Here is a 23765-nt window from a genome sequence, read left to right as displayed (position 1 = left end):
TCCCTTCTGGGACCCAGCATAAGAGGCATCAGGCGGAGATGACTTTTTTCCTTTTTTTTTTTCCTTTTTTTTTTTCCCCTTGATGAGTCCTAGGGTTGTTTTTCAAGGACTGGGTGGAATTTGCAGAAAACCACTCCAGTTCAGTTTTGGCTGAGTTCAGTCTTCCCAGTGAGGAACAGTGAACGTGAACTCAGCCGGAGACAACCTATGGCTTATGAGCAGTTAATGTGGAGTTCACATTCTGTGGCTAATTACCTAACTGCAGAGCTGCACTAGTGTGAGAATTGCTGGGCAGCTGGAGTCCCTGGCTTTGAGAGAAAGGAAAACAGCAGGAATAAACCAGCCCAACTCATCCTGTAACAGAGCTAAGCATTTATTGCCATTCCTAACCTGTGACCCATTTCCAGAGCTCCTCTCTGCTCCAGTCTTCATGGTAACTGATGTATAACCTGGGATTCTCTGCCATACCAAGATTTTGACATCTGTAAATGTGTAAAAAACAATGGGAAGCTGCCCTTATAGACTGGAGCTCACATTTTCCCTCAGCTGCTTGCTCCTACTACCTTGTCTTGCTGCTTTGGATGAAAGATAGTTATTCCATCTTAAGTATCATCTTCCACTACAAATCTTCCTAGACCTGCAATACAGCCTACTGTCATCAGCCATCTCGTTTCTCTTACAAGGACTCCAGGCAGATTAGGAGTCAGCATAGCTGTGTCTCTCTTGAAAAGAACTATTTCTAATGAGGCATCCCATCACATCCACTATACCTGCAATTTTGTTTGCACTGTTTTATGGAATGGGCAGAGCACCCACTGAATAGAAAACGGAACTTCCGGTTTATAGAATTTTCAGGCAACTGCATTTGTGCTGGAAGGACTGCTCCACGCTCTGACCCAGCTGTTCAGATGCAGACACACTGTTAACAGTTGTAGGGTGAGGACCCAAGGCTGCCTTTGTTGGATGTGTTCTGTACGCACCAGGGATGATTTTTCCCAAGAAATTATAGCTGTCACTGCAGCCAGCCCCTGGTAGAGTCTATACTCTGACCTCAGCTGAGCTCAGCTCCCATGAATGTGGCCAGCTGTCAAGGAGGTGCTGATGGATATGATCTAATGGGAAGCAGATGAGAGTACGTTCAAAGCCAAAGTGATGATATCTCTATCCACATCACTCTAAACGTATCAGTGGTCAAAGCAAGTTCCTTGCCCTGCTGCCAAAGCCAGATGAAACTGGAGATGAAACTGGAGGATGGAACCAAGTAGCAGTGGTATAGAACTACAGAGTCACTTTCTTTTAGATCTGACAAAGCAAGATGACCAGCAATTGTGTTTAAGCCGTGCAGCTTATTCTCTTTCCATTACTGTAGAATTCTGCTGCAAATTTCCATGTCCCTCCTGCCTAGTTTCCAGTAATGGCTTTCAAGACACAATTCATATTTCTTTCTGAATGTTGTGTCAGTAAATGGGCTATATTGATATCAGTGTAAATTGCAAAGGAATGAAGAAGGGCACAGAGTAGGTGCATTCAAGTTAAATCACCTACAAATGCTGTAAGTCTGCTAAGGACCCTGAAGGAAGAAGATGTTCTGGTTTAGGGAAACAGTGGAGGGACATTAGATCTGCGTTGAGCTGGGGCTCTATCATTCCAAGGTATTGATTTAATTATATCTTGGTTTTCTTATCATGAGAGGTACAGTGCTTTATTTAACTCTTCAGATAGCTTGATTTCCTAATGTTTGAAAAGGATCATGTGATATTCAAATGGAAGGCGATAGGAAAGAACAAAGTGATATCCTAAAATGTATAGGCCATGACATTTTGCTGTACTTGAAAATATAAAATCCCCTGGGGTATATCTTAGTAACTCCTAGATGGAGCTCATACATTTGGATGACTTGAATGCTAACATTCAGACTCAATTACAAAATGTAACCAGCATGAATTACTACACATTTTATCAAACATGTTCAGTTGTTCCCATATGAATGTGAAAAAGAATCTCTTCCTTAGGTAGACATTTTTTTTGATGGGAGATTCCTGACATAATGGGGCTTTTTTATTAAACTTGAGGAGGAGACATCAGGAAGTTAACTATCAGGAAGGTAACCAGCATGAACTCTGATTGTGGCTGCACTGTAAATGTTTCTTTTCCAAGTCAAAAGTAAAAGATGTAGCCACAAGAGGGAGGCAGAACTCCTATGCCAGTATAGTAACCCCAGTAGAAAACAAATCAGAGAAATGTGTTCTAAAATTTTCCCACTTTGAGCTACAATTGTCCAGCAGCTCTCACATTGAGAGCAATGACCATTGGCTATAACGTCTATAAAAATGGGCTCACAATGCATAGCAATCATTAAATTAACGTAGGCTGAAAATTAGTATGTAATACATAATTTTCTTAAACCTAAAAATTAGGTTAGAAACTACTTCAGGAGAGATTTTTTTCATGTTTTTTTGTAGATAGGAAGGAAAACTGTCCCTATTCTTCAAAGGCATATAGTTGTATTCTTGCCAGGCTCTAATATAGAAGGATCATTTTGTTTCAGGAAGGAGAGTTTCTATAACAATTTGCTTCTTAGCAAATACAGCACAAGGATGTATTTAAACACTTCCATAGAACCTAAGCAAACAGATAAGGCGCTATCCTCAAATGGTGTTATTACTTATCCTATTAAGTACTTTCACTGGACAACAGGCCTTCTAGATCCAGTGAGCTCAGCAGAAAAAGCAATTTGTATGGAGGGAGAGGGTAGGTCTGGTGTCTAGTTCATGCTCCAAGGACTATTTCCATAATATACTCAATAGAATTTCAGAAACTGCAGTCAAGGATGAACAAACCCAGTCAGTACCCTAAGTGCTCAAAGTCTTCAGTTCTTTTCGGTCTTGAATTGTCTCTACCTCTGTACTTACCCTCTAGGTAGTCTCAAACAAGGAGGAGAAAGGGACCCCGAACCCATTTGCTTCCCAGCAGTGCAGTGTTCTGACCAGTGCACAGGTTTATAGAATAAATAAATACTCATTCTGAGCACAGCAGCAGGTTGGAATCCTCAGGATGGGGAGAGTAGGAGAATGCCTGGCTTGGAAACCCAAGCTGGACTAGGCTGTATAGAATTGTGATAGTTTGAGGCACACGCAGGAACAGTAGGTGTCTGCAGACATCTTTCATGCAAATTTATGAGAGCTTCTGGGAATTTTGGTACTCCCAGAATGAGGCAGTTGCATGGGGGTTGACCAGATGGGAGTAGTGGGCTTGGCTGCCCAGACTTGGACTGAGCCCCAGTGGCATATCTCAGGACAGTGGGGGGTGCCTGTCTTTTAAAATAGCGGCCAGAAAATAAAAAGATCAAACTTTTTTGTCAACTTGTTCTTCCCATCATACAATGCATAATTGTATAAGTCTATGCATGCCTATACAACACACACATATGCTTTGTTTTTTAATAGACAAATGTTAAATCCTTTTACAAGATTTTCTGCTGGAGGTATTTAAAAAGCTTTATGGATGTAAATTTAAACTGAATATGTGCATGACTGCGCATACAAGTAAGGACTACTTAGGTGGAAAAGATTAGTCAACACAACTGAAAAATTAATTTCTCTCTTGTCCTTTTCTCAGCTAAACATGGAATCAGCAGAGGTAGTCAACTCTTAAACCCAGTTTTGAGATCTAACTGTTTTCCACCGTGTTAACAACAGGCAAAATTCTGCATGGGGTTCACAGGCCTGAAAATCAGTGAGACTTGTGATTCATCGAAGCTGCTCAATGCAGTGGGTCAGTGGTCCAGGCAAAGACCTGGCAGTGATCACTGGACAGCAACCATCCCTTCGCTCCTGTGAACCCAGGGAGCGTGACCATGGAGCTAAATGCCTTATTGTTCCAATCCATGGTTCATTTCTCCAGGTAGGACCCACACCACAAACCCCAACTTACCCAGCAGAAATGTCATAGTCAACTCACATTCATCATGCTGTGTCTGTTGGTCCTGTACAATTTGAAAGATGATTTTGACAATGTGGTTCAGTTCCAAATCCAATTCTATTTGTTCACAATCCTTCCAATCTTTCATAACATTCATATGGATTTTTACACTATTTTTTTCCCAGGGTCAGTCTTTGTAGAGTGGGACTCCCCAAGTCACATTTTTTTGCATAGTTCCTGATTTGTCACAGGTCATGACGTATTAGCACACATTTTTCTCTGCTGAGATTGTAACTTCGGCGTATCTTATTTTGCCACCCGCACTCCCCTGGGTGTTCCTCTCACACCAACTGTCACTTCCTGACTGCCAGGGCAAAGGGTACCTGTAACAGCTTGGGGGGGGAAAAAAAGCCTGCTAACTGATACATTGAGAAGCAAGATTTTGACCAAAGGGAGATGGAGATAGGGGGTGCCATAGTGGTCAAACTCCCTTAATCTCAGCTGAAAACTGCAGTTTTGCTTTTGTTTCTCTAGACCTGAACTCAGAACTCTGCTACAATTCTGCCTGCATTGGTGCACTGACATGAAGTTTTCCCATTTCATTCCCTTTTAATCTGAGTACTCTCTGTATTTGTACAATTGCTGAACTGACCATGTCCTAACAAATTTCTTTGCTTCCACAGGGGAATTGAGCTCTTCTTTTCAGTCCTGCATCAGGGAAACCTTTACAAAAGAGGCTCTCAATTTAGGAAATTACTTTCAGCTATATTCACCCTGTATTCATCCTTTTCCTTCAGAAGCTCTTTAGGCCGAGCTGACTGCTCCCAGTTTATCTACAGCCTGTGGGGCAGTAACAAATGGGAGACTGCAGAAGGCCTCTGACCAGGGAAGGACAAGTCTGCCCAGACCCCCTTAACCCCAGCATGTGTCTGCCCCTTGCTGCAGCACCCCAGTGCTACTGCAGGCACTAGTATAGTCACACCTTTCCATCAGGCTTTGCTGTCCTGTTATTCAGGGCTGAGAAAGACACGTTTCTTAGCTGGTGTATGAAATACTATTCCAGTTACTTCTTTATATACAGTAGTTGCTGTTAAGCTTCTGATACTGTGACCAAAACAACAGGAGCTTTTTCTGTGACTGGTGTGCTTCATGGTTCAGACACATCTGCTGTGACCCAGACCTGCACCTAAGCCGGAATAGTGGGCTGCTCCTCCATCTTTCATTTGACCTCAGCTGACTTTCAGCACCTTTTGTCTTACAAATTTACAACATATCTGGACTAGATGGTGAGGGCAATCATGGCAACAAAGAGCAGTGAGAGAAAATTGCGGTGTTTTTTCTCTGCAAATGGTGCTATCTCACTCTAGGGCACACATTTGTTTGGGTACACATTGCAGTGGCACTCTGATTTCTCCATCTCCTGTAGGGTGTTATTTTGGCTTTTCTCTAAGAACTACACTATTGCCAAGGAACTCTGAGCTCTCTGGTTTCAAACTCTCATTTTTGTCTTTAATTTTCATTTAAAAACATTTTGTATATTAGCAAACTATCATGTTCAATATAATCCTAACCTCCCAATTTTATAGGATCATTTCCAAATGTCACTGAATATCTGAATTACAGTAAATAAACTGCTATTACTAACAGGCCCTGAATCTTTTCAAACTTTTCTTTTTTCTTCTGGCTGACCTGATTTAATCTTGAATAATGAACATGAGGCATCATTCCCTGTGTACCTCCATTTTCTAATACTGTAAAATGGTTGATTTACTGTCAGTTGTACTGAGGCTTCCTACGGAGAATGTGCTGATCTCAAAGCAATAATCTGAACACCACTTATGGTGGGTATCCGATTTTCTTTGGTCAAGAGTGCCCAGCTCTTCAGTCTCATATAGGGAATGTTTTTGATAAAGACAGCAGACTGAAGGGGGTCTCAGTGACTGTGAGAGAAGTGTAAAGATGTATGAAATGATACATGGCTTACTCTACTTTGAAAGAATATAGGGGATCATAGCAGAGAAATCCGTAAGTACTTTAGACCATATCCTTATACTTGCTTTGCAAACAGATGTTCTGATCACAGGAAGACACCACCCTTTCAGGTACTCCTGGCTTTAGTGGTCAAAGAACAGAAGAGACCATTGAGCAGAAGCTTCAGTCCTCAATTACTTTGTTTCAGGATGGTTTTGTTCAGATGTTGGAACATCTTCCATATTATGTCAGTACTGTTCCACACACCTGTTACGTGGCTCAAGCTCTAGGCCTGCTCCATTTCCTTTGCAGTCTGTCTTTTAATCTGGAGATCAAATTAAATAATCTCTTTACTGTATGCACTCCCATTACTTCTAATTTATATTGTTCTTTATGCCATTCAAAACATCACTTTTTCCTCTTCTGAATTCAAGGCCTCTGATTTATCAGAACGTACAGCACATATAACTTTCAATTTCACAGTGAAAATGAGGATATGCTGTTTCATCTTAACATTTATTTAAGATTTCACATAGTTTGAACAAAACAACATCCCATTTCAACTGATAAAATAAAAAGACAGAAAAAAATAAACCACTTCTACGAAGTTAGCCAGTGTATAGACTTACTTATTTTACAAAACAAAAAGGAAGGAACATGTTACAAAATAATAATCAAGCCAATCAATGTCAATAGTGCAAAGAATGAATTGCAAGTATGAGAGAGAGAGAGGGAGGGATGGTAGGACGGATGGGAGGATGGATGGGTGGATGTGTGGGTGGCTGGCTGGCTAAATAAAACAGGAAGCTTAGGAACAGTTGTGCCTGTTACACACAAAATTTTGTGTCTCAGACACGTCATGATGTAGATTTAACTTTAGTGGCAGAAGATGGTAAGTACTTCATCCATAAGTGATCTCTTGTGTGCTGCAAATTCTTGCCCTGGCCAGTTCTGGAGATGAATATAGCTATAAACACCAACTGCTAAGAGTCACTGAAAGGAATTTTTCACTATCTGGAACAAAGGTGACTTATCAAGGGCTTGATTACTGCACTCAAGGGCCAAGGAATTACCGAAAATTTTATGCAGGCAACAGAGTAAGTACCTCCAGGCTGAACTTTGTACACCTTTTCCTTTGCTCTTTTACATGCAATTGCTCTCTATCCTGGAAGGTCAATGTTCAAGAGGGACTTTTAGCAGCTCCTAAATAATGTGGACAGAGAGACCAACAGGTCTTATTGATTAAATATGTCAGCCAGTAACCCACCAGAAAAGGAAAATTATTTATGCAATGTTTCTGATGATACAGTTATATCTGTCTCCTTCATAGGATAACTAAATTCGAGACTAAATAAAAACTAGAACAAAAATAACAGAAGTCAGTTATAGTATTTATCATCTGAATTTACACATTTTCCTTTTCTAGCAGAGTGTCCATAGTTAATAAATGCAAGAGGCATTAACTAAAATACACTCAGCTGCCTGGAGATGTTGTTCATCTTTACCTTTCGTGATCAAAGATACTTTATTTTTCTAGGCAAAATTCCATACAATAGCTCAAGTCTTACCACAGTACAAAAATTAAACAAAACAATAATGAGAAATAGAAAGAGGGCTGAAAGTAAGAATATCTTCAGGGAGTAAATGTATGCTTACCTTGAAGGCACATTTCCTGCATGGAGTGTCTGAGTACTACAAAGCTTTCAAATAAACCAAAGGACAGTGATTGCATTTTTCTCAAAAGAAGTATTAATCTGAAACTAGTCAAAGATTTTTCTGCAAGACTTTTAAAAAAAAAAAAAAGAAAAATCATCCCCACTACAGGCATAGCTTATCTCTAAATAATTTCAGCTACTCTCAAAACTCACATAGCTCAGATCTTGTCCCTCACTCCCATCAACAGTCTGTTCAGATTAATACTATACACGTATGGATGAAGAGTATATGGTTCATGTACATAAAGTTCATGCATGACAGTGTCTAACACTGAAAAATTGGCACAGTTTAATCAATAAAGAACAGTGGAAGCCTCATTAAGGGCACTTAGGATCCCAGTGTTCAAATGCTCAGTGCTCGTAATGGTGCTGAACTGGTGACACCAACGCTAGATTTTCTAAAGGTTTTGGTTGTGAGTGTTTTTTTGAAAAATCAAACAACTAACTCCTGTCCTTTAACAGGAAATAAGGTCTTTTGAAACTCTGTCTGAGGTATTCATGCTAAACTCTTGAAAACTCAGTGGGAGGAACATCCAAAAAATGCTCTTTGGAGATCAGAATGGATTAAAATGACTTTCATATAAACCAGAACACTTTTTCCAGTTTTGTCTGCTTAGCTCCATGAGGATTGGAAGAGATACTTCAGTGTACAACTAACTACAAAAGAAAGATTAAATTCAGGTCCATACTCTTTCCTTCATTCATTGATTCTGAATTTAAGAAAAAGAATCAATGATAAACTGGTAGAAAAATTAAGTAAATCCAGAAACCTCCAGTATGTTTATCATTCAGTTTCTGGGGCATGAAGTATTCTGTGGCTGAAATATGACAGAGGCTGAATGGCTTAAGAATTCAACAGAGATGGAAAATGATATTCCTTTTATTTTCTTCCCTCTTTAAGGAGTACAACATAAATTTATTCCTCTTTAAGGAGTACAACATAAATTTATTTATCTGTGTGTCCATGGGCTGGGGGGCAATAGGCAAAAATTAAGACATTGAGCCTACAGCTCAGAGTAGGAAACCTCCCAACCATTTCTTTCACAAAACATTCTCACACTTCCTCAGTAATATCTCAGCACTCCTTCAGCTTGGTTTTCTTGGATTTCTTGCTGATGGGATTTCAGAAACTGTACACTAGGAGCTGTAGTGAAAAACAGGAAAAATACCCAGAAGTTCTTTGACTGCCTTAGAACAGAAGAATGAATTTTTTAGAGAGGAGTTGCCATGCAACTCATCACAGCCAGTCTGTAACAGAGCTGACAATCAGTCACAAATTCAGCCCCATGCTCTTGGGGCAGAATCATTTAATAATATCAGTAATTTTAATCCACTGATCTCAAAATTCCTCATAAAAATTAATAGCATTCTTCCATTTACAGAAGGATGTTGCAAATGCTTAGTACTAACTGGTGTGCTCTGAGGAGCTCCCTGGGCTCGAGTAGGGCTACCTGCATGTTTATTAAGAAGTCCTAGAAGGACTGAGACTTTACATATTTACAGTGGTGTACCTGTGTTAAGTATGTATCACTAGGATGATATAGGCTTGAAATTTAGGTGCATATAAAAAGGCATTTATAAGTTCCCTATAATTTGTTTTAAATTCTACAACTACCAGTTTCAGACTCAATGTAATTAATCTCATGTTTTATTTGGGATTTTAACATTGTAATAATTTTCATAGTAGTCACAGTGAAAGTATTAAATCAAGAGTGTATTAATTTTCTGTTATACTCATTGTAAAATAAAATAAATTTATAAAAAAAGCTTTCATTTTAATTCACTATGATTTTAAATTACATTACCACGGCTTTCCAAATGTGTATTTTAAAGTCAGTAGTAACCTTTCAAAAGACAAATGATTTAATAAATTATTTTTTTACATTTAAAATTACAAGACAAAATATTACACAAGCCATAGAAACAACTAAAAATGGGTACTTTTAACACTGTTTTCTCTGAAAATATATGTGAGTGATTTATGTCTTCTGCATTTTTTTTTTAGAAAGAAGTTTTAAGACTTGCTGTTACTTCCAGCCAAAGTAGAGATTAAAAAAATCTCCATAATAGAAGCGTGTTGTTATTTTTTCGAAAAGATTTTGGGGCCCAGTTAATGGGAGTATTATGAAGATCATGGCTAGGCTTCGCGAACAAAGATTTGGGAATTATGAAGATACAAGTTACTTATATTGTAGGTTCAGGAAAGAACATGAAAATAATATTGTGCTGCATGGACTTCCAAGGATTTTCAGGAAAGCACACAACATTGTCTCTTAAAGTAATTGTGTTATGACATTTTCAATAACCACCCACCTTACCCATCCAAGAAAATATATAAACCCCCCCAAACCCAAAACTAACCCCCCATGTTTTTCCCTTAAATATCTTTCTAGGCAGGAATGATCTAATCTTAGCAAAGTCTCTCCTGTATCTCCTCTATTACAACACACATTCCCTGTTGCTAGCAGCCATAACCACGTTCAGTCAAGATAACAGAACAGCTCAGAGTAAAAAAATAAAATTTTCAAGAAATCGCAGAGGCTTTCTTGTAACTTGTGCAGACCCCATGAAAATGTGCACAATGATGTCATTTTGGGGGATGAGACAGGAAGGGGTGAACAAAAGAACAGCTACATAATTGTCTGTCCTGTCTGTAGTTCGTCAGCTTAAACATAGAGATCATTCTTTATGTTTATGTTGCAGAGTGTGTTGATTCTCCAGAATGATGTTCAGGGTTTTCACTCTGTTGACCACTTCGAAAAGGAGATTTTATATAATTTTTCACTTGATGCTACCTGGATTTTATTTTGGCAGTTCAGAAGGAAGTGATTCAGTCAATGACCAAATCAAAAGGCATATAAATAAAATGCTTAATGTAGGAGGGTAAGATTGTAAGTGAGATAAAGGCTGCTTTCTGGCTGTGATGGTTGCCAGACCATACTTGAGTGCAGAACCTAGATGGTGAAGAGGCAGAAAAGGCAGGCTTGACTCTACAACTGTACTTGTATCCTTCCAGAAAAAGCCCAAGGGTCTGCTCCAAACAAACCGCTGATGAGCTTCTTCTCAAAGTATGGATCATCACACAGCAAAAAATAATACTCTTCAGAGTATTATTTTAAAAGTAGTACTCTATAATTTAACAGAAAAATACCCAAACCCTGCAAGTCCGTTCTTTCAGGTCTGTTAGTTTGACCACCCCTCTTGGGACTTGCAGACTGATCTTCCTTCACTGCGTAGCGCATTCATTGACATTTGCTGTATTTTCTCCCTTCAGATCCTCATTCAAGCTTTTTTTCTGCTCTATTTCAACCTGGCAGAAGAAAAAGAGGGAGAACATTTGTAATGAGAAGGGAAAACAAAAGAGTCAAAAATCTTCCTCAGTGGCGGTTTGTGTCCTGCTCAGGTGAACTGAGAGGGTTGTGAAGAAAAATAGACTGAAAATCAAGGAAAGTTGGATTTTATTTACTATAAATATTTTAAGTCTAATCCAAGCAGTTCTACAATTCAACAGTGTCATGAAATCATTTCCAGAAAAGATAATGCATGCAGAGAACTGGTATCACATGATTTTTTATTCATTATCGTTCCCAGATGTACTCTGAATCCAAACCCAGAACCAAATCTGCAGATGATAAGTGGCCTCCTAAGTGACAGCAGAAAACCAGCCTAAATTTTAAACTCTGCAAAGACTGATGTATAAAGCAAAGAGATTAATTTTCTAGAAGATCTTGAGTTGGAAGGGACCCGTAAGGATCATCAAATGCTCCTTGAGGCACTGTCTAACACCAACCCAAACATCAGCATGCTCCCTGCTGTCCTCAGGTTCAGAGGTGCTTTGGCTTAGAGATATCAATTTGTACTGATACAGGGCCAAGGGTATCTATATTTGGGTCCTAAATTTCTACATCTCTGAAAACTCAGGAATAATCCACTGTTTAATTCTTAAAAGGGATACTTAGGAAGATCAAATACCATCTCCAGGGAATTAAAGAGACTATTAAAAATGTAATTACAATTACCAGTAAAAATATTTGCCATGAGGATCTTTTCAGACTTTCTCATCATTGCTCTTAAAGAAGGCAGGTAGGATTCCAATTTCTCTTCCGAGTATTCAGCTAACATGCAAATTTACCGAGATTCCTGGCAGGTATATACATAGTGTACTTTCCCATCTGCTCCTCTCCTTAGGGCAGGCAGGAGGAAGAAATATTTAAGCAGAGAAATAATGTGATCCTTTTGTCTGCTGTAGGACTCCCACTGTAGCACTCTCACTGGAGGTGCTATGAAGAGCAGCAAAACTCCCTGTTCACACTTGTACCATATCAGCTAATCCCCAGCAGCTGGCTGTGTGCATGCTTTTTCACAGGCAACTGCAAGCAAATTTATTTCATCTTTGCTGAAGGATAATCCTGCCTGTTTGCCATGAATCAGTAGCACATGGGTGGCACATGGGTAGCTACCGCAGACAGCCTGGCATGTGCCAAATTCCCACCTCATTTGGCCATGGTATTTTATTTGTCTGCTCACACTTTTCAAGACAATGAAAGTACGCAGTGTAACCATGGTGATTGCCACATGCTCAGTTTTACCTTGTAACTGTAGTGTGCTGAATAGTTGACCCACTTCCTCACATCGGTCTTGTCCTCAACAGAGATGGACCGAACAGCAGCTTTGGATGCAGAAGTAGTGGGCATGTCAAATTCCACATCTACATAGCGGACAAAACTGGAAGGCACTTCCCGGTCAGAGCCAAGCTCTAGGTGACAGAAGAAGCAGTGAGGATGGCCAGAAGCTGGAAAAAGAGAGCAAACAGTAATGCAAGTAGCGTTGGATGAATGAGAAAACAACACCTAGGAGAAAGCAGCATCATTAAGCAGCAGGGAACTGAGAATCTCTCCAGGTGAACTATTCATAGCAAGTGACAATATCTTACCTGTTGAAGTTACCAAAGTAATTAAAGTAATTAAACAAAATGCAAAAAGGACTGCCAATCACTCTAGTTTGCTTTTAGTGGGTGAAAAAACAAGAAGTAAATCGAGCACAGTAGGGTAAAGGTATTTGTCCTTTTCTGGTTCCTTCATTGTCTGTAACATTGGGGCACCCCTTCTGAAATGTTATGAAATTATAGCAAGGGAAGGAGGGATTTGGAGATATTGCACATGCATTTAAAATTTTTATCCCAATTTTTAGCAAAAGAAAATGTACTGGATAAGCTTAAATAACTTTCCTGGGTTCAAAAAGCAAATCTATGCAAAGCTACAGAATAACTGTTTGTTCCTCACTCTAACCTGTGACATGGTGGCTAATTATTAAAGGTGGCAAGGTGATGTGTTTAGCTCTGTCATCTGTAAAAGATAACCTTTGTTATTATTTTTCTTCTTTGGTTTGCTGGACAGCAATTATGTTTAAAAACTAAAGTAGGGAATTCTAGTCAAGCTAGGTTGGTTTTGTTTCTGACTGTGCCATCCCTAAGCTCTTGAGCAAGTAATTTAATGTGTGTGCCTCAGTTTCTCTGTTTGCAAAATGAAGATGAAAGCCTTCAAAGCCACAAAGGGCTTTCTGATTGAAGATATTCTATTACCTATGTATGTGTAAATGAATGTATAAATAAATGAACAGAATCCTTTGCCACTATTATAGGCTTCAGGATTTCAGGTTACTTGTTCACTGGAAAAGTTCTTCTCCATACAGATCAGCAAGGTGTACAGGACAGAGACAAGGAAGGAGGAAAGTAGGCAGAGTAAAGAGAACTGGGTGGGGAAAGCCCAGAAACTTGCCCTGGGAAGAGCAGGAATACACCTGCTTAGCCCAAAAGTCAGCCTTGTTAAGCTGAAGCTTGAAAAGCAAGATGTGGGATTTTGAGGTATTACTTATCCCAAAAGGATGAAATTGAACAGTCTTTAGAGGACTTAGGCATTGCAACATCCCATTTGACCTCTGAAGTAAAGCCAGAAAAAAACTTCGCTCAATGTAAGTCTGGGCAAGAATTTCATCTGGAGTCAGCCTCATATTTCAAAACAGTCTAGACAGAGTTTCCTCACCACTAGAAGGTGCTCTCTGGTACTGCATTATGAAGATGCCTAAAAATGGGTCATTCCTGATTCAAAAAATCTGTGTTCAGCACTCAGTACTGGCAACCAGTTCCCAGTCTCAGGATCTCCATCCATTCATATCTCTTTCCTCACCCTGTGCCACTCTGAGCAGAATCCTCGTTGTAATCCTTTCTGCTCATCTGCTTTGCCATGCTTTCTCTCTCCCTTAGTTTGCCAGGGGTTGCTCCCTCCTTCAGACTGGAGACCCAGCAGCCCAGGAGAAGTAGCTCTGTGCTCCAGCACAAGCCCCATCCACAGCTACAAAATGTTAGGCTTGTGCTGCTACACTCCTGATCTGGTATGTGTTCAGATGCTTTTGGGGTGGGTATGTGTGAAGGTAACACTGGGAAGTGTTAAACTGGGCTTAAGCACACTGCATGACAGGTGCTTTGGAGATTTCAGCTTTTAAACTCTTCATAATTTCAACTGGACACATGGAATCAGTGACCTATTTTAACATACCTAATGTTTATATCCATAGGCTCAAAAAAAGGGGGAAAATAAGGAGGGGAAAACAAAGAGGGGAAAAAAGGTAACCCCCCCCAAATGCAATTAACAAGGTAATTTTTCAATAATTTAATTTCTTCTAGAAGGAGAGCCCATTAACAGAAAAGACCATGCACAGCAGTCAAAAAATATGGAATTATTAATTGAAACCAGCTCAGCATGGTAGACAACAAGGTGAACGGATTAAGAAAGCAACGCCTCCACAGAAGCTATTGCAAAATTATTTAGCACATCAGTGTTCTTTAGTGTCCTGGCTGTGAGGCCCACAAGGCACAACCTCTACAGACTTTGTTCAACGGGCTCATTCAGAGTTATTTCTCTAATGGACAGGAACACTTTTCAGTAAAATCAGGAGGAAATCAACAGACAGCTTTTGTATGCACATCTTCTTTCCTTGAGCTTCTAACATTTTGTTCTGACAATCAAGGATCTGATAATATAATTCATATATATGCATGTGATTGGGCGGAATCTTTTCTGAATAACTCAGGTGTCCCAACATGTTTGGATTAAAGGATTTAATTTATTTCAGAAAGTATACCAGGCAGCATGCCTGGGATACACAGCCAAACTAGAGAAAAGTTCAAATCCAGATTCCAAGGCTCTGCATAGAGGATACATCTCTGCTTTGCTGAAAGAGCGTTTTCCCACGATTGAAGACTGTTTAGAAGTTTCCCTAGTATTCTACTGGTGGATTAAAAAAACTCAACATGTGAAACCCAGCCAGCAGCAATTGGAGCTTTGCAAAGTCTGTAAATAGGCTTTCTTTATCAACCCTTTTGATCATATTAATTTTGAATATGAAAAGGGCAATAATGTTTAACAAGCCATTTTGGACAGGACTTCAGCAATGTGCTCAGTAGAATCCAGTCCATAGTTTTTCCTTAGGTCAAATCACAGTCAGAGTATGCACTGTCCTTCATTGGTCATATGCTTTTCAATGTTCAGTCACAAGCAGATGCTTTGGCTACAAAATAATACAGACAGTGCTGATAACACTGACACCTAGAGTGAGAGTGCAAAGGGCCCTATCCCATTAGAAAGCACAAAAAGAAAACATTTGGATAAGACAGCAAAGCTGCTGAAATAATTCTTAACAATTTGGGTGCTTAGGATTCCATAACCTGAATACAAGCAGTGAACTTCAGGAGGGACCAGCTCTCCTCCTCAGCAGGGCTGTGGATGGCAGGGCTGATGGTGTCACGGGCCTCACATCTGCACAGAGCCTGCATCAGTCCTCATTTGGGGAATGGAGGGAAGGAAGAGTTCCACTTGGTACCTGGAGACCTCTGGAGTTCCTGGGACTGTGTTTGCAAGCAATGTGTCAGAGCACAAACCGTGGATGAACAAAAGGTCCCTTAATGTGTGCCTACATATGTGCTCCTTTGAGCACGACTGGCAGACAGGCACGTGTGCTGGAGGCAGTCATGCAGTGCATGTGCCCCAAGTGGTGTGGACAGGTTGTGTGGCCTCTGCTGGCAGGGTGGAGCTACAGGCTGTGGCCACTTGCAGCATTTCCCCCAGCTGCAGTGTGATGCCACTACCTCCCTCCTGCTCTGGAGTCCCAGGCACCAGAGCAGTTCATTAGCAGACCAGACATTTACAGAAGAACCAGAGTGTTCTTAGAGATGAGTGGCAGGTGTCACTAGTTTTATATTTAGTGCTTGAGAACTGCATCATTTATAAGGACTTTGAAAATAGGTGGAGGTGGGTTATTATACGACTTATGGGTACGGCTGGATACAGCCAAAGTTGCCCAAGGCTGGGAGTTAAACCCCACACCAGTATCACATGGTCAGAAGTGTGTGTGGTCCATCAGGCAAATCTAAAAAGGAGTGGGAATCAATGCTTTTGAGTACCACTTATATATACCCCTTTGTTTGCCACATACTTTGAGAAAGGAAACCCGTGGGATGAAGGACCATCAATAAATAGAAATAGTTCACGAAGGGCAAGGTCAAATTTAAACTATACTTAGCCTGTCCTGTCATCACTTTGGGATTCCCTCCCTCTCACACACCTCATGTGTCTTGGCCAAGACAGTGCGTCCAAGGCCCTTCCTTTCTCTGAAATCACATCTGATCTGACCGGAGGAGTGAGGACACTTTCTTCCTCTGAGGATGTAAACAAATACTAAAATACTGTCCTGCGTTCTGCACGGTGACACTGATGGATAGATGCTCTGTGGCAGAGGTCCAACAGCAGCAACAAATCTGTAATGCATTTCCCCCTGTCACTGTGTATATACAATAAAGCCTCACACTGGGAGAGATGGGATCAGGGCAACAAGAGGCACTCCCTCAGAGTAACAATGGGTAAGGAGCATTACCTTGCAGAAGGCAGTAGAGACAGGAGTTTTGCCTCTTCTCCTGGCATGTTACTGCTACTGGCATGTTCTGTGATTGTGTTAAAGTCTGGGGGCTTTAGTTTCCCCAGCTGTAATATCTATATGGTATACTGAGATCTTTGGAGAGAAGATGCCACAGAAGGCCCAATTTCACAGCATCTCATTCCCAGAGCTCCTGCAGATGGCACAGTGAGATTTTTAACAAGCATGTTATTGCTCATAAACAGTCTGAGATTAATTTTTCATTGCTATATTTTTCTTGAGTTTCCAAGCTCTGTCTTCTTATGCCCCACACTACAGGAAATATGGAGCCTTCCCTTTTGTCAGTGATATCCCTCCAAATTTGTAACCTATGGTGTAAACTAGTGTCCTTGGGCTGAGATGTCATCCAAAAGATTAGGAGACTTGGATCACTGCATTGCTGACACTATAACTCAAACTCAGGAAAAACACATGTCCTTAGAGAGAGCCAAATCTGGTATGACACTGAATTTTCCTCCAGGGAACACTGAATACAGAAACCCTCCTAGTCACCCAGGTGCATTACTACATCATACTAAAAAGTGCATCTCATTTGTAAAAAGCTATTTGAGATCAGAGAAGCCAAGAAGTAGAATTCACTACAAATAAAAATAAACCTGAGTTGTCCACCTTTACTGTGCACCATGGATGAAAGGCAGGAAGTAGAATGATTGGCAGCAATGGCCAAAGGGAAAAGTAGCTTGCCTACATTATTTGAATGTTTAATTATGAACATGTTACTAGAAATAGAAAGATTTGTGGATTTCATATTGGTATTCTCTCTCCAGGTTCAAGTTGTAATTGCATGTCTGCACTGATTACAGAAGCATAGCCACAAACTCGTGTTTGGAAATTTCTATTTTTTTAAATGGTTGAGCAATATCTTCTGTTCTCTTACAATCCCCATTCCCGATACTTTATAGGCAGTAATTGTGGCATATGCATTGAAATATATAGCATTGTCCCAGTATGCTTGGCAATGCATGGAAGAAATTGCATGTGCTGGATGGAATTACAACAATTTATCTGGCCTTGTCATTCGGCTCCATAGCATAGGATCTTGCCTTTGCAAGTTACCCAAAAAAACCCTGCTTCCAATAGCAGTACTGAGCATACAGTGATGTTTGATGCCTAAGACTCATAATCATAGAGTCATAGAACCATTTAGGTTGGAAAATACCTTTAAGATCATCAAGTCCAACCATTAACCTAGCATGAACTTAGTCTACCACTAAACCATGTCCCTAAATGCCACATCTACAACTCTTTTAAATACCTCCAAGCAGAGACAGAACATGTATTTTTGCATCTGGAAAAACCGAAACTGTTTTTATCATTAGCTATATTTGTAGGATACATAAAACTATTGCGATGAAGGGTCACAAATGCTTCAAGCAACTAATTTATGTCCTTTAGTATATTACAGAAGATGCTTTCTCTCCCACCATTTAAACTCACTATTCCCTATCTTCCAAAATACATAACTCCTTTTAGTTTACTCCTGCAGAAATGGTATGCACCACTCACCTGAGTTTTTGTCAGGCAGTCGGTTTATCCTCCATACGATGGAATTAAAGGCGTGCTCATATTTGGCAGTTCCCAAAGTTACTCTCATTACTGGCTCAGAACCAGACAGACCAGTTGATCCGAAAGTGGCTCCCTTGTTCACCTTGGCTTTCAAAGATTTCTCCCCCAGGACACTCTCCCTGCGGAAGTTCTTCACCCACTCATTTGGCACTGGGTAGCGGATCATCACGTTTTCACAAGGGACCTGAGTTAAAGGGTCATGATTGGAAGAGAATCCCGTGGACATCATCAGCCAGCTCTGCACCTCCACCTCAGCACCATTGATGCTGGCAGCTGTCCTCAGAGTAAAAGGCAAAGTTTTCTCAGCAAAGACAGTTCTGAATCGCATCAGTTCAAACCGGCAGGCATCCAAAGGGTTGAACAGGATAATACGGGAGTTATTAAACATGTCCTCATCCACACATGAATGGAACTGACAGCTGTATAATTTAATCCACTTAGTGGTAGTAGTGGGCATAATATCCTGCCTTGCAACTATTTCATTCCCTTTGATCAGGATATCATTAAGGCCCAGTCTGCACTCTGCCAGGCCAGAAAGGAAGCTGAGAACATAGATATGGGTCAGCACACAGTGCTGGAGAATCGCACTGTCTCCCTTGGCCAATATGCCATGAAACTCATCCCTGACATCAACAGTGATTTCTTCTTCTTGATAGTTCAGTCCCACTGTGCTCAGATCTGTTGATGAAGCTGGCAAGTTCATCAGTGTGTCTTGCACAGCAGTGATGAAGCTAAGGAAGTCTTCATAATCTGTAGTCCCAAGCTTGATAATTTGCTCTCTCTCTGCTGTGTGTGCAATGGCTGGTTTAGGCTGATACTTCTTTTTCTCCTTGTACGTTGTGCGATCCAACCGCACACTGTGTATCCTTCCATTCTCGTCGTAGTTCTGGAGTTTGCGCTCCGAAATCTCATGATTGATTTCCAGTTTGAGTTCCCGGAAAGGTTTCTCTAGCCCCTTCTCATAAAAAAGCTGTATACATCCACTGTTGGTCAGCTTGACATATATTGGTCCCCAGTGCCTGGATGACATAATATTCTTCTTCTCTGGGATCCTGAGCATCATTGGCCATCCATCCTTTGGCTGAGCTGGTGCCAGGTTAAATAAAGCTGCATCCAGATCATATGGCATCATGGGGTCATCATCAGGCAAAGTAGAACTGCTCACATGATCTGGGTCTCCAATCTGGAGTTGTTTGAGCTGCTCTACAGCATCTGTGTGGGTTAGACTTTTGTTTGCCTCATGGAAACTGATGGTATCAGGCTCTTGATGGAGAATAATGAGAGAGTCTCTTTGGCTTTTGCCTGGAGCACTGGAGACAGAAGAGCTTTTGGAACGCCTCTCTCGCTCCTCAAAGAAGGAGCTGAATGGATTGATGGGTGAGGGTTGGACATCTCGGAGAGATTCATCCAGAAAGGGATTAGTAGCACTCCATGGTGGTGTTTCAACAGAAGGCAACTTGGTTAGGGAGGAGAGATCTAGTTTTTGAATTTTAGAGAGGTCCCCCAATGTGCTTTTAGGACGTTCTCTTTTCTTCAAGGATGTAGTGAGGTTAAAGTTAACATCTGGAGCCTGTGTTTCTGCAGACGGGGTATTTGTTTTCAAGGGAGAAAGGTTCTGCGGTGAAAAACTGACTTCATTGTCATCAAAAGTCACCCAGCTGGGAAAGCGGACTGTGGTTGGGGTAGACGAATGCCCATTCACAGAGGTGTTGTTCAGCTGCCAGTTGACAGCCTCCATATCTATCTCTTCATCTTCCTGGAGAGACGAGGAATTGTCTTTAAAAAAAGAGGGGAGGGGAGGAAATTTCAGCTAATTATTCTGAAGTTACCTACTTCTCTCCGCAAAAAGAAAACCACAGTCTGCACAAGTCTGTCTGCATGCTCATGGAAGGCCTATTCATCTGTTGGGCATGAATAAGATAGTCAAAAGACTTGGCTAAAATGCTGAAGAGTTTGACAAGAATTAATGAAGAAATAGATAGTTGAACACAGAAAAGGAATCCAGGAAGAAATGAGAAAGGAATGACAGCAATGATTGTATTGATCTCATCCCAACGTGACAACCTAAAGGAGAAAATTAGTCCATATGTTGTGGTGGTTTTTTAAAACTTCCCTCTCTAAATTTTCAGGATAAATTTCTTCTCTACAGTTATATTCTGCTATTTGCCTGTAGTGTTCCCTCACTCTTGTCATAATTTTTTCCCTTTTCTGACCCTATACCCTTTGCTCTATAGAAGAATCCAGTAGGAAGAAGAATGAACATTGAGGAAAAGCACTTCTCCAATCTGTCCCCACATACTTGTCTGTGCATTTGATGTTACCACAAAAGCACACAGGGATATGGTGAAGGCACCATAAAAGGTGCCTAGCTGGGATTTTTGCCCAGATTTTGTTCCGTAAGGAAACTCTTTGGCCTACCCAGTGAAAAAGAGTCTGACAGTCCTTGGATGTCTCTGAAACATCTCTCGGAGAAGCTGTGATCTATGGATGTACGTTAGGGTAAGGAAAAACTTAATTTTGACTTGTGCAAGCTCTCCTCATCCTCTGTCAGAACACGGCACCTTTGACTGCTGTGTTCATAGTCTCAGGCTCTGCCAAGACACTTTGTAGAAGCCCGCATCACACTGTGCTATTTCAGTCCCAGCTCTTCTGCAGGAAATTGCTGCAGTGGTAATAAAGTGTTTTCCAATATGAGCATGATTTCTCAGAGTTCAGAAATTAAATGATTTTCTTCCCATTTTCTTCCCACTGTCTAATGAATCAGTGCTCCTAAAAATGAGCAGCCAGCATGAAATTATACTCTGTAGCTGCACCACAGGTTTGCACTACATGATACAGCAGTGTCCTTTTTGCTTCTCCTAGACAGAGATTCCATGTTTTACATAAGTCACTGTTCTTCAGTACAAGCAAAAAAGTAAGTGTAAAATACAGCACTTTGGTACGTCTGTAAACCTGTGATTTGAGCATATTTTACAATATCAAAAACAACAACAAACTATTTAAGTCATTATTTAAATTGCCACCAGTTCCCAAAAAAGATGAGTTTGATTTCCATTCTGCCTCAACCATAATAATAATTACTTGCCATTTAAATTACCATTTAGAATATGAAACAGGGAATATTCATGCTAGCCAAAGTTCTACCATAAGCTCATTATAATGTCTTGGGTAACTAGGCATTCTGTGCCTCTGATTTCAGCTATATGTAACTTTACCCAACCCTATGATCTAAGAACAAAACACATCATGCAAGTTCAAAGGGTTATTGCATTTGAGAATTATATATGATGCAGAATGATACCAATTTGTTTTTCAATAACACAAAGCAGTAACAAGAATAGATAGCTTTTACAGACTACCCAGGCATTGCAAAGTGTATTTGAAAAGAAGTGCTCTATCTCAGTTTCTCAGATTTTCTTCTCTACCCTGCCATCTCACCCCCAGCTTTGCACAGTGCCTGTCTGTATCCCTTGCTACTGGTCACACCACTGGGTACAGTGGGGAATTCTTTAAGTCTTGCCACAAGGTTATAAATAGATTTGTCAGGCAAAAAAACCCAAGCCAACAGACTATTATCCACAACCACACCCTGAGGGAGAAAGTAATAAAAAACCCACCAAGAATAATCTGATGTTCTGATCCTCAGTCCACACCAATATGTTGTCTCATGCCTTTCCAGGACTTTGGTCACCAAGCAAGTAGTCCTTCAAGCAAAGTAAAGGCAACGAAAATATGTGTGTCTCTGGTTTTATAGTATTTCTGTGAAAACACTGCCCATTTCTTTTAGGACTTCTAAAACTCCTGTGTTTATAAGATCAGGGTTGCTTAAGGGTGGACCATCTCTTCTCTGCCTGCAATTATAATTTTCCCCTTTCCTGTATCTTAACTTTTGAACTGCAGAAACTAAATGTGATTCCACAAAGAAAGTATTAACAGCCCTGGTAAGTCTGAGAGGCAGATGAGAAGACCTCCTTGAGAGTCCATGTGAAAACCATACAGAAATCACTTGAAAAATTTCTTTCTAAACTGAACAAGTTTTATAAGATGGATTTTTTTGGATCCAGATGACCAGAAATATAGTAGAAGCATTAACAAAATATGGTTTCATATAGGTAATATTACCTATATGTAATTTTATTTGCTAGGAAAAAAACAATAAACTGTTATTTAATTTGATACGTGGAAAGCTTAAATCTGGGAAGTGAAATAATCTTTCTTTCCCAAACTACAATCAAAAGTACATTCTTCTGCTGCCAAAGAACTATATGATTTGGTTTACAAATGTTTGAAGAATACAGAGGTGGTTCTAGAAAATACAGGGTTTTAGCTTTCTCTATAAGAGAATGACTAAGCAGGGACAATAAAAATACCAATATGCTAATGCAGCTAAGCATCCAAAGAAAGTTACTGAGAACTAAATGAAATAGTGTGTGTATCTCAAGAGAAATATTGGCACCTCTGCTGCAAAGGCAACTACTTTGGCCAAAACCACCAGGTAGTATCATGTTACTTATGCCTGAGGGAAAGGCAGCCATCCAACTGCTAAAGGACATTGCTGTTGCAAACTATTTGTGATCAGAAAGTGCCATGGAAGTAGGAAGAAGATTTGAGAGTGTTACATACCTTTCAAAAAGAAAGGCAGGTAACAACTTTCAGAAATGGATCTGAGAAAATGACTGGATTTTCAAGTTTCTGAGTATTCATGTATTTTGCCTCTTGAGAGAAATTAGCTCAGAGACTCCTGGCATGACTGTTTCTGTTACCTGAATATATTAATTTACATTTAATTCAGATAGCTCTACTTTTAATTTTAATCTGTAGTACAGGCATACCGTTAATATGGTTACATCTTCCAATGGGCTGGTCACTTCCCTGATGTAGCCTACACTAGTCCTTCACACAAAGTAAGCACTGCAGGATTTCTGTTGGCATAGCTGGATCTCTTCTAGGGTTCTTGGTGGGAAATTAATCTACATAAAGTTCATCAGACACTGGTATACAGGCTTGGCCTTTGAAGATCAGCCAGGGCAAGAGGATGCCAGCTACAAAACCTGTAGCGTCTCTGTATAAGCAATGATAGAAAACCAGAAAGTGCAGATAGACAGAATCTGGGAGAAATCAAGGACTAGGCTGTTGTGCTGTTATCTCTCTAAGACAAAGGTTATGCTTTCACATAGTTTCTGTAACATCCATATCTGGTCATTTTCTGACTTTTTTTTCCATATCCAAGTCAATACAACTGTGTCTGTACACTTTTTGGGGGGTGGTCTGTCGTGTTTCTGATCCTCCCAAGACAGATGACATAATTTAAAAGTTATTTAAGGTGAGTGGGCCATCTCTCTGAAGTGATACAACTGGACTTCTATCTCCAGCCTTGCCACGGACCTGCTATGTGGCTCTGGGAAAATGCTTCATCACTATTGCATCACATTGCAGCTTCTGGTTCTCTTTTCAATTCCTGTAATTTCTGACTGTAAGAGTGTTACATGCGGAACAGTGATTGTTCCTCTGTACTACAGTATCCAGCACACTTCTGAAATTCACAGAACACAGTGTGTGTAAATATCACAATATAAACTGATTCAATGAATAGGTCTGTTGCAT

General features: G+C 40.3%; 1 protein-coding gene across 4 annotated transcripts in view; it reads right to left on the bottom strand.

The window, feature by feature from the left end:
- Positions 1–7381: 7381 nt before the first annotated feature.
- STON2 (stonin 2) overlaps positions 7382–23765 on the bottom strand; it is a 73183-nt gene continuing 56799 nt past the window's right edge. For 3 of the 4 annotated variants that reach the window (XM_017813821.1, XM_017813819.1, XM_017813820.1), the window contains exons 5-7: positions 18102–19937; positions 12197–12399; positions 7382–10917 (exon numbers count right to left, since the gene is read on the bottom strand). In XM_017813821.1, the coding sequence (XP_017669310.1) occupies positions 10834–10917; positions 12197–12399; positions 18102–19937 (2123 nt within the window). In that variant the 3' untranslated portion in view covers positions 7382–10833. Of the gene's footprint in view, positions 10918–12196; positions 12400–16535; positions 16729–18101; positions 19938–23765 lie in introns of those variants that run through there. The other variant, XR_001874593.1, reaches the window with a different exon arrangement.

This window comes from Lepidothrix coronata, unplaced genomic scaffold (genome assembly GCF_001604755.1).
Source record: "Lepidothrix coronata isolate B3197 unplaced genomic scaffold, Lepidothrix_coronata-1.0 Scaffold43, whole genome shotgun sequence".
NCBI classification, from domain to species: Eukaryota; Metazoa; Chordata; class Aves; order Passeriformes; family Pipridae; genus Lepidothrix; species Lepidothrix coronata.
This window is presented reverse-complemented; position numbering and strand designations above follow the sequence as displayed.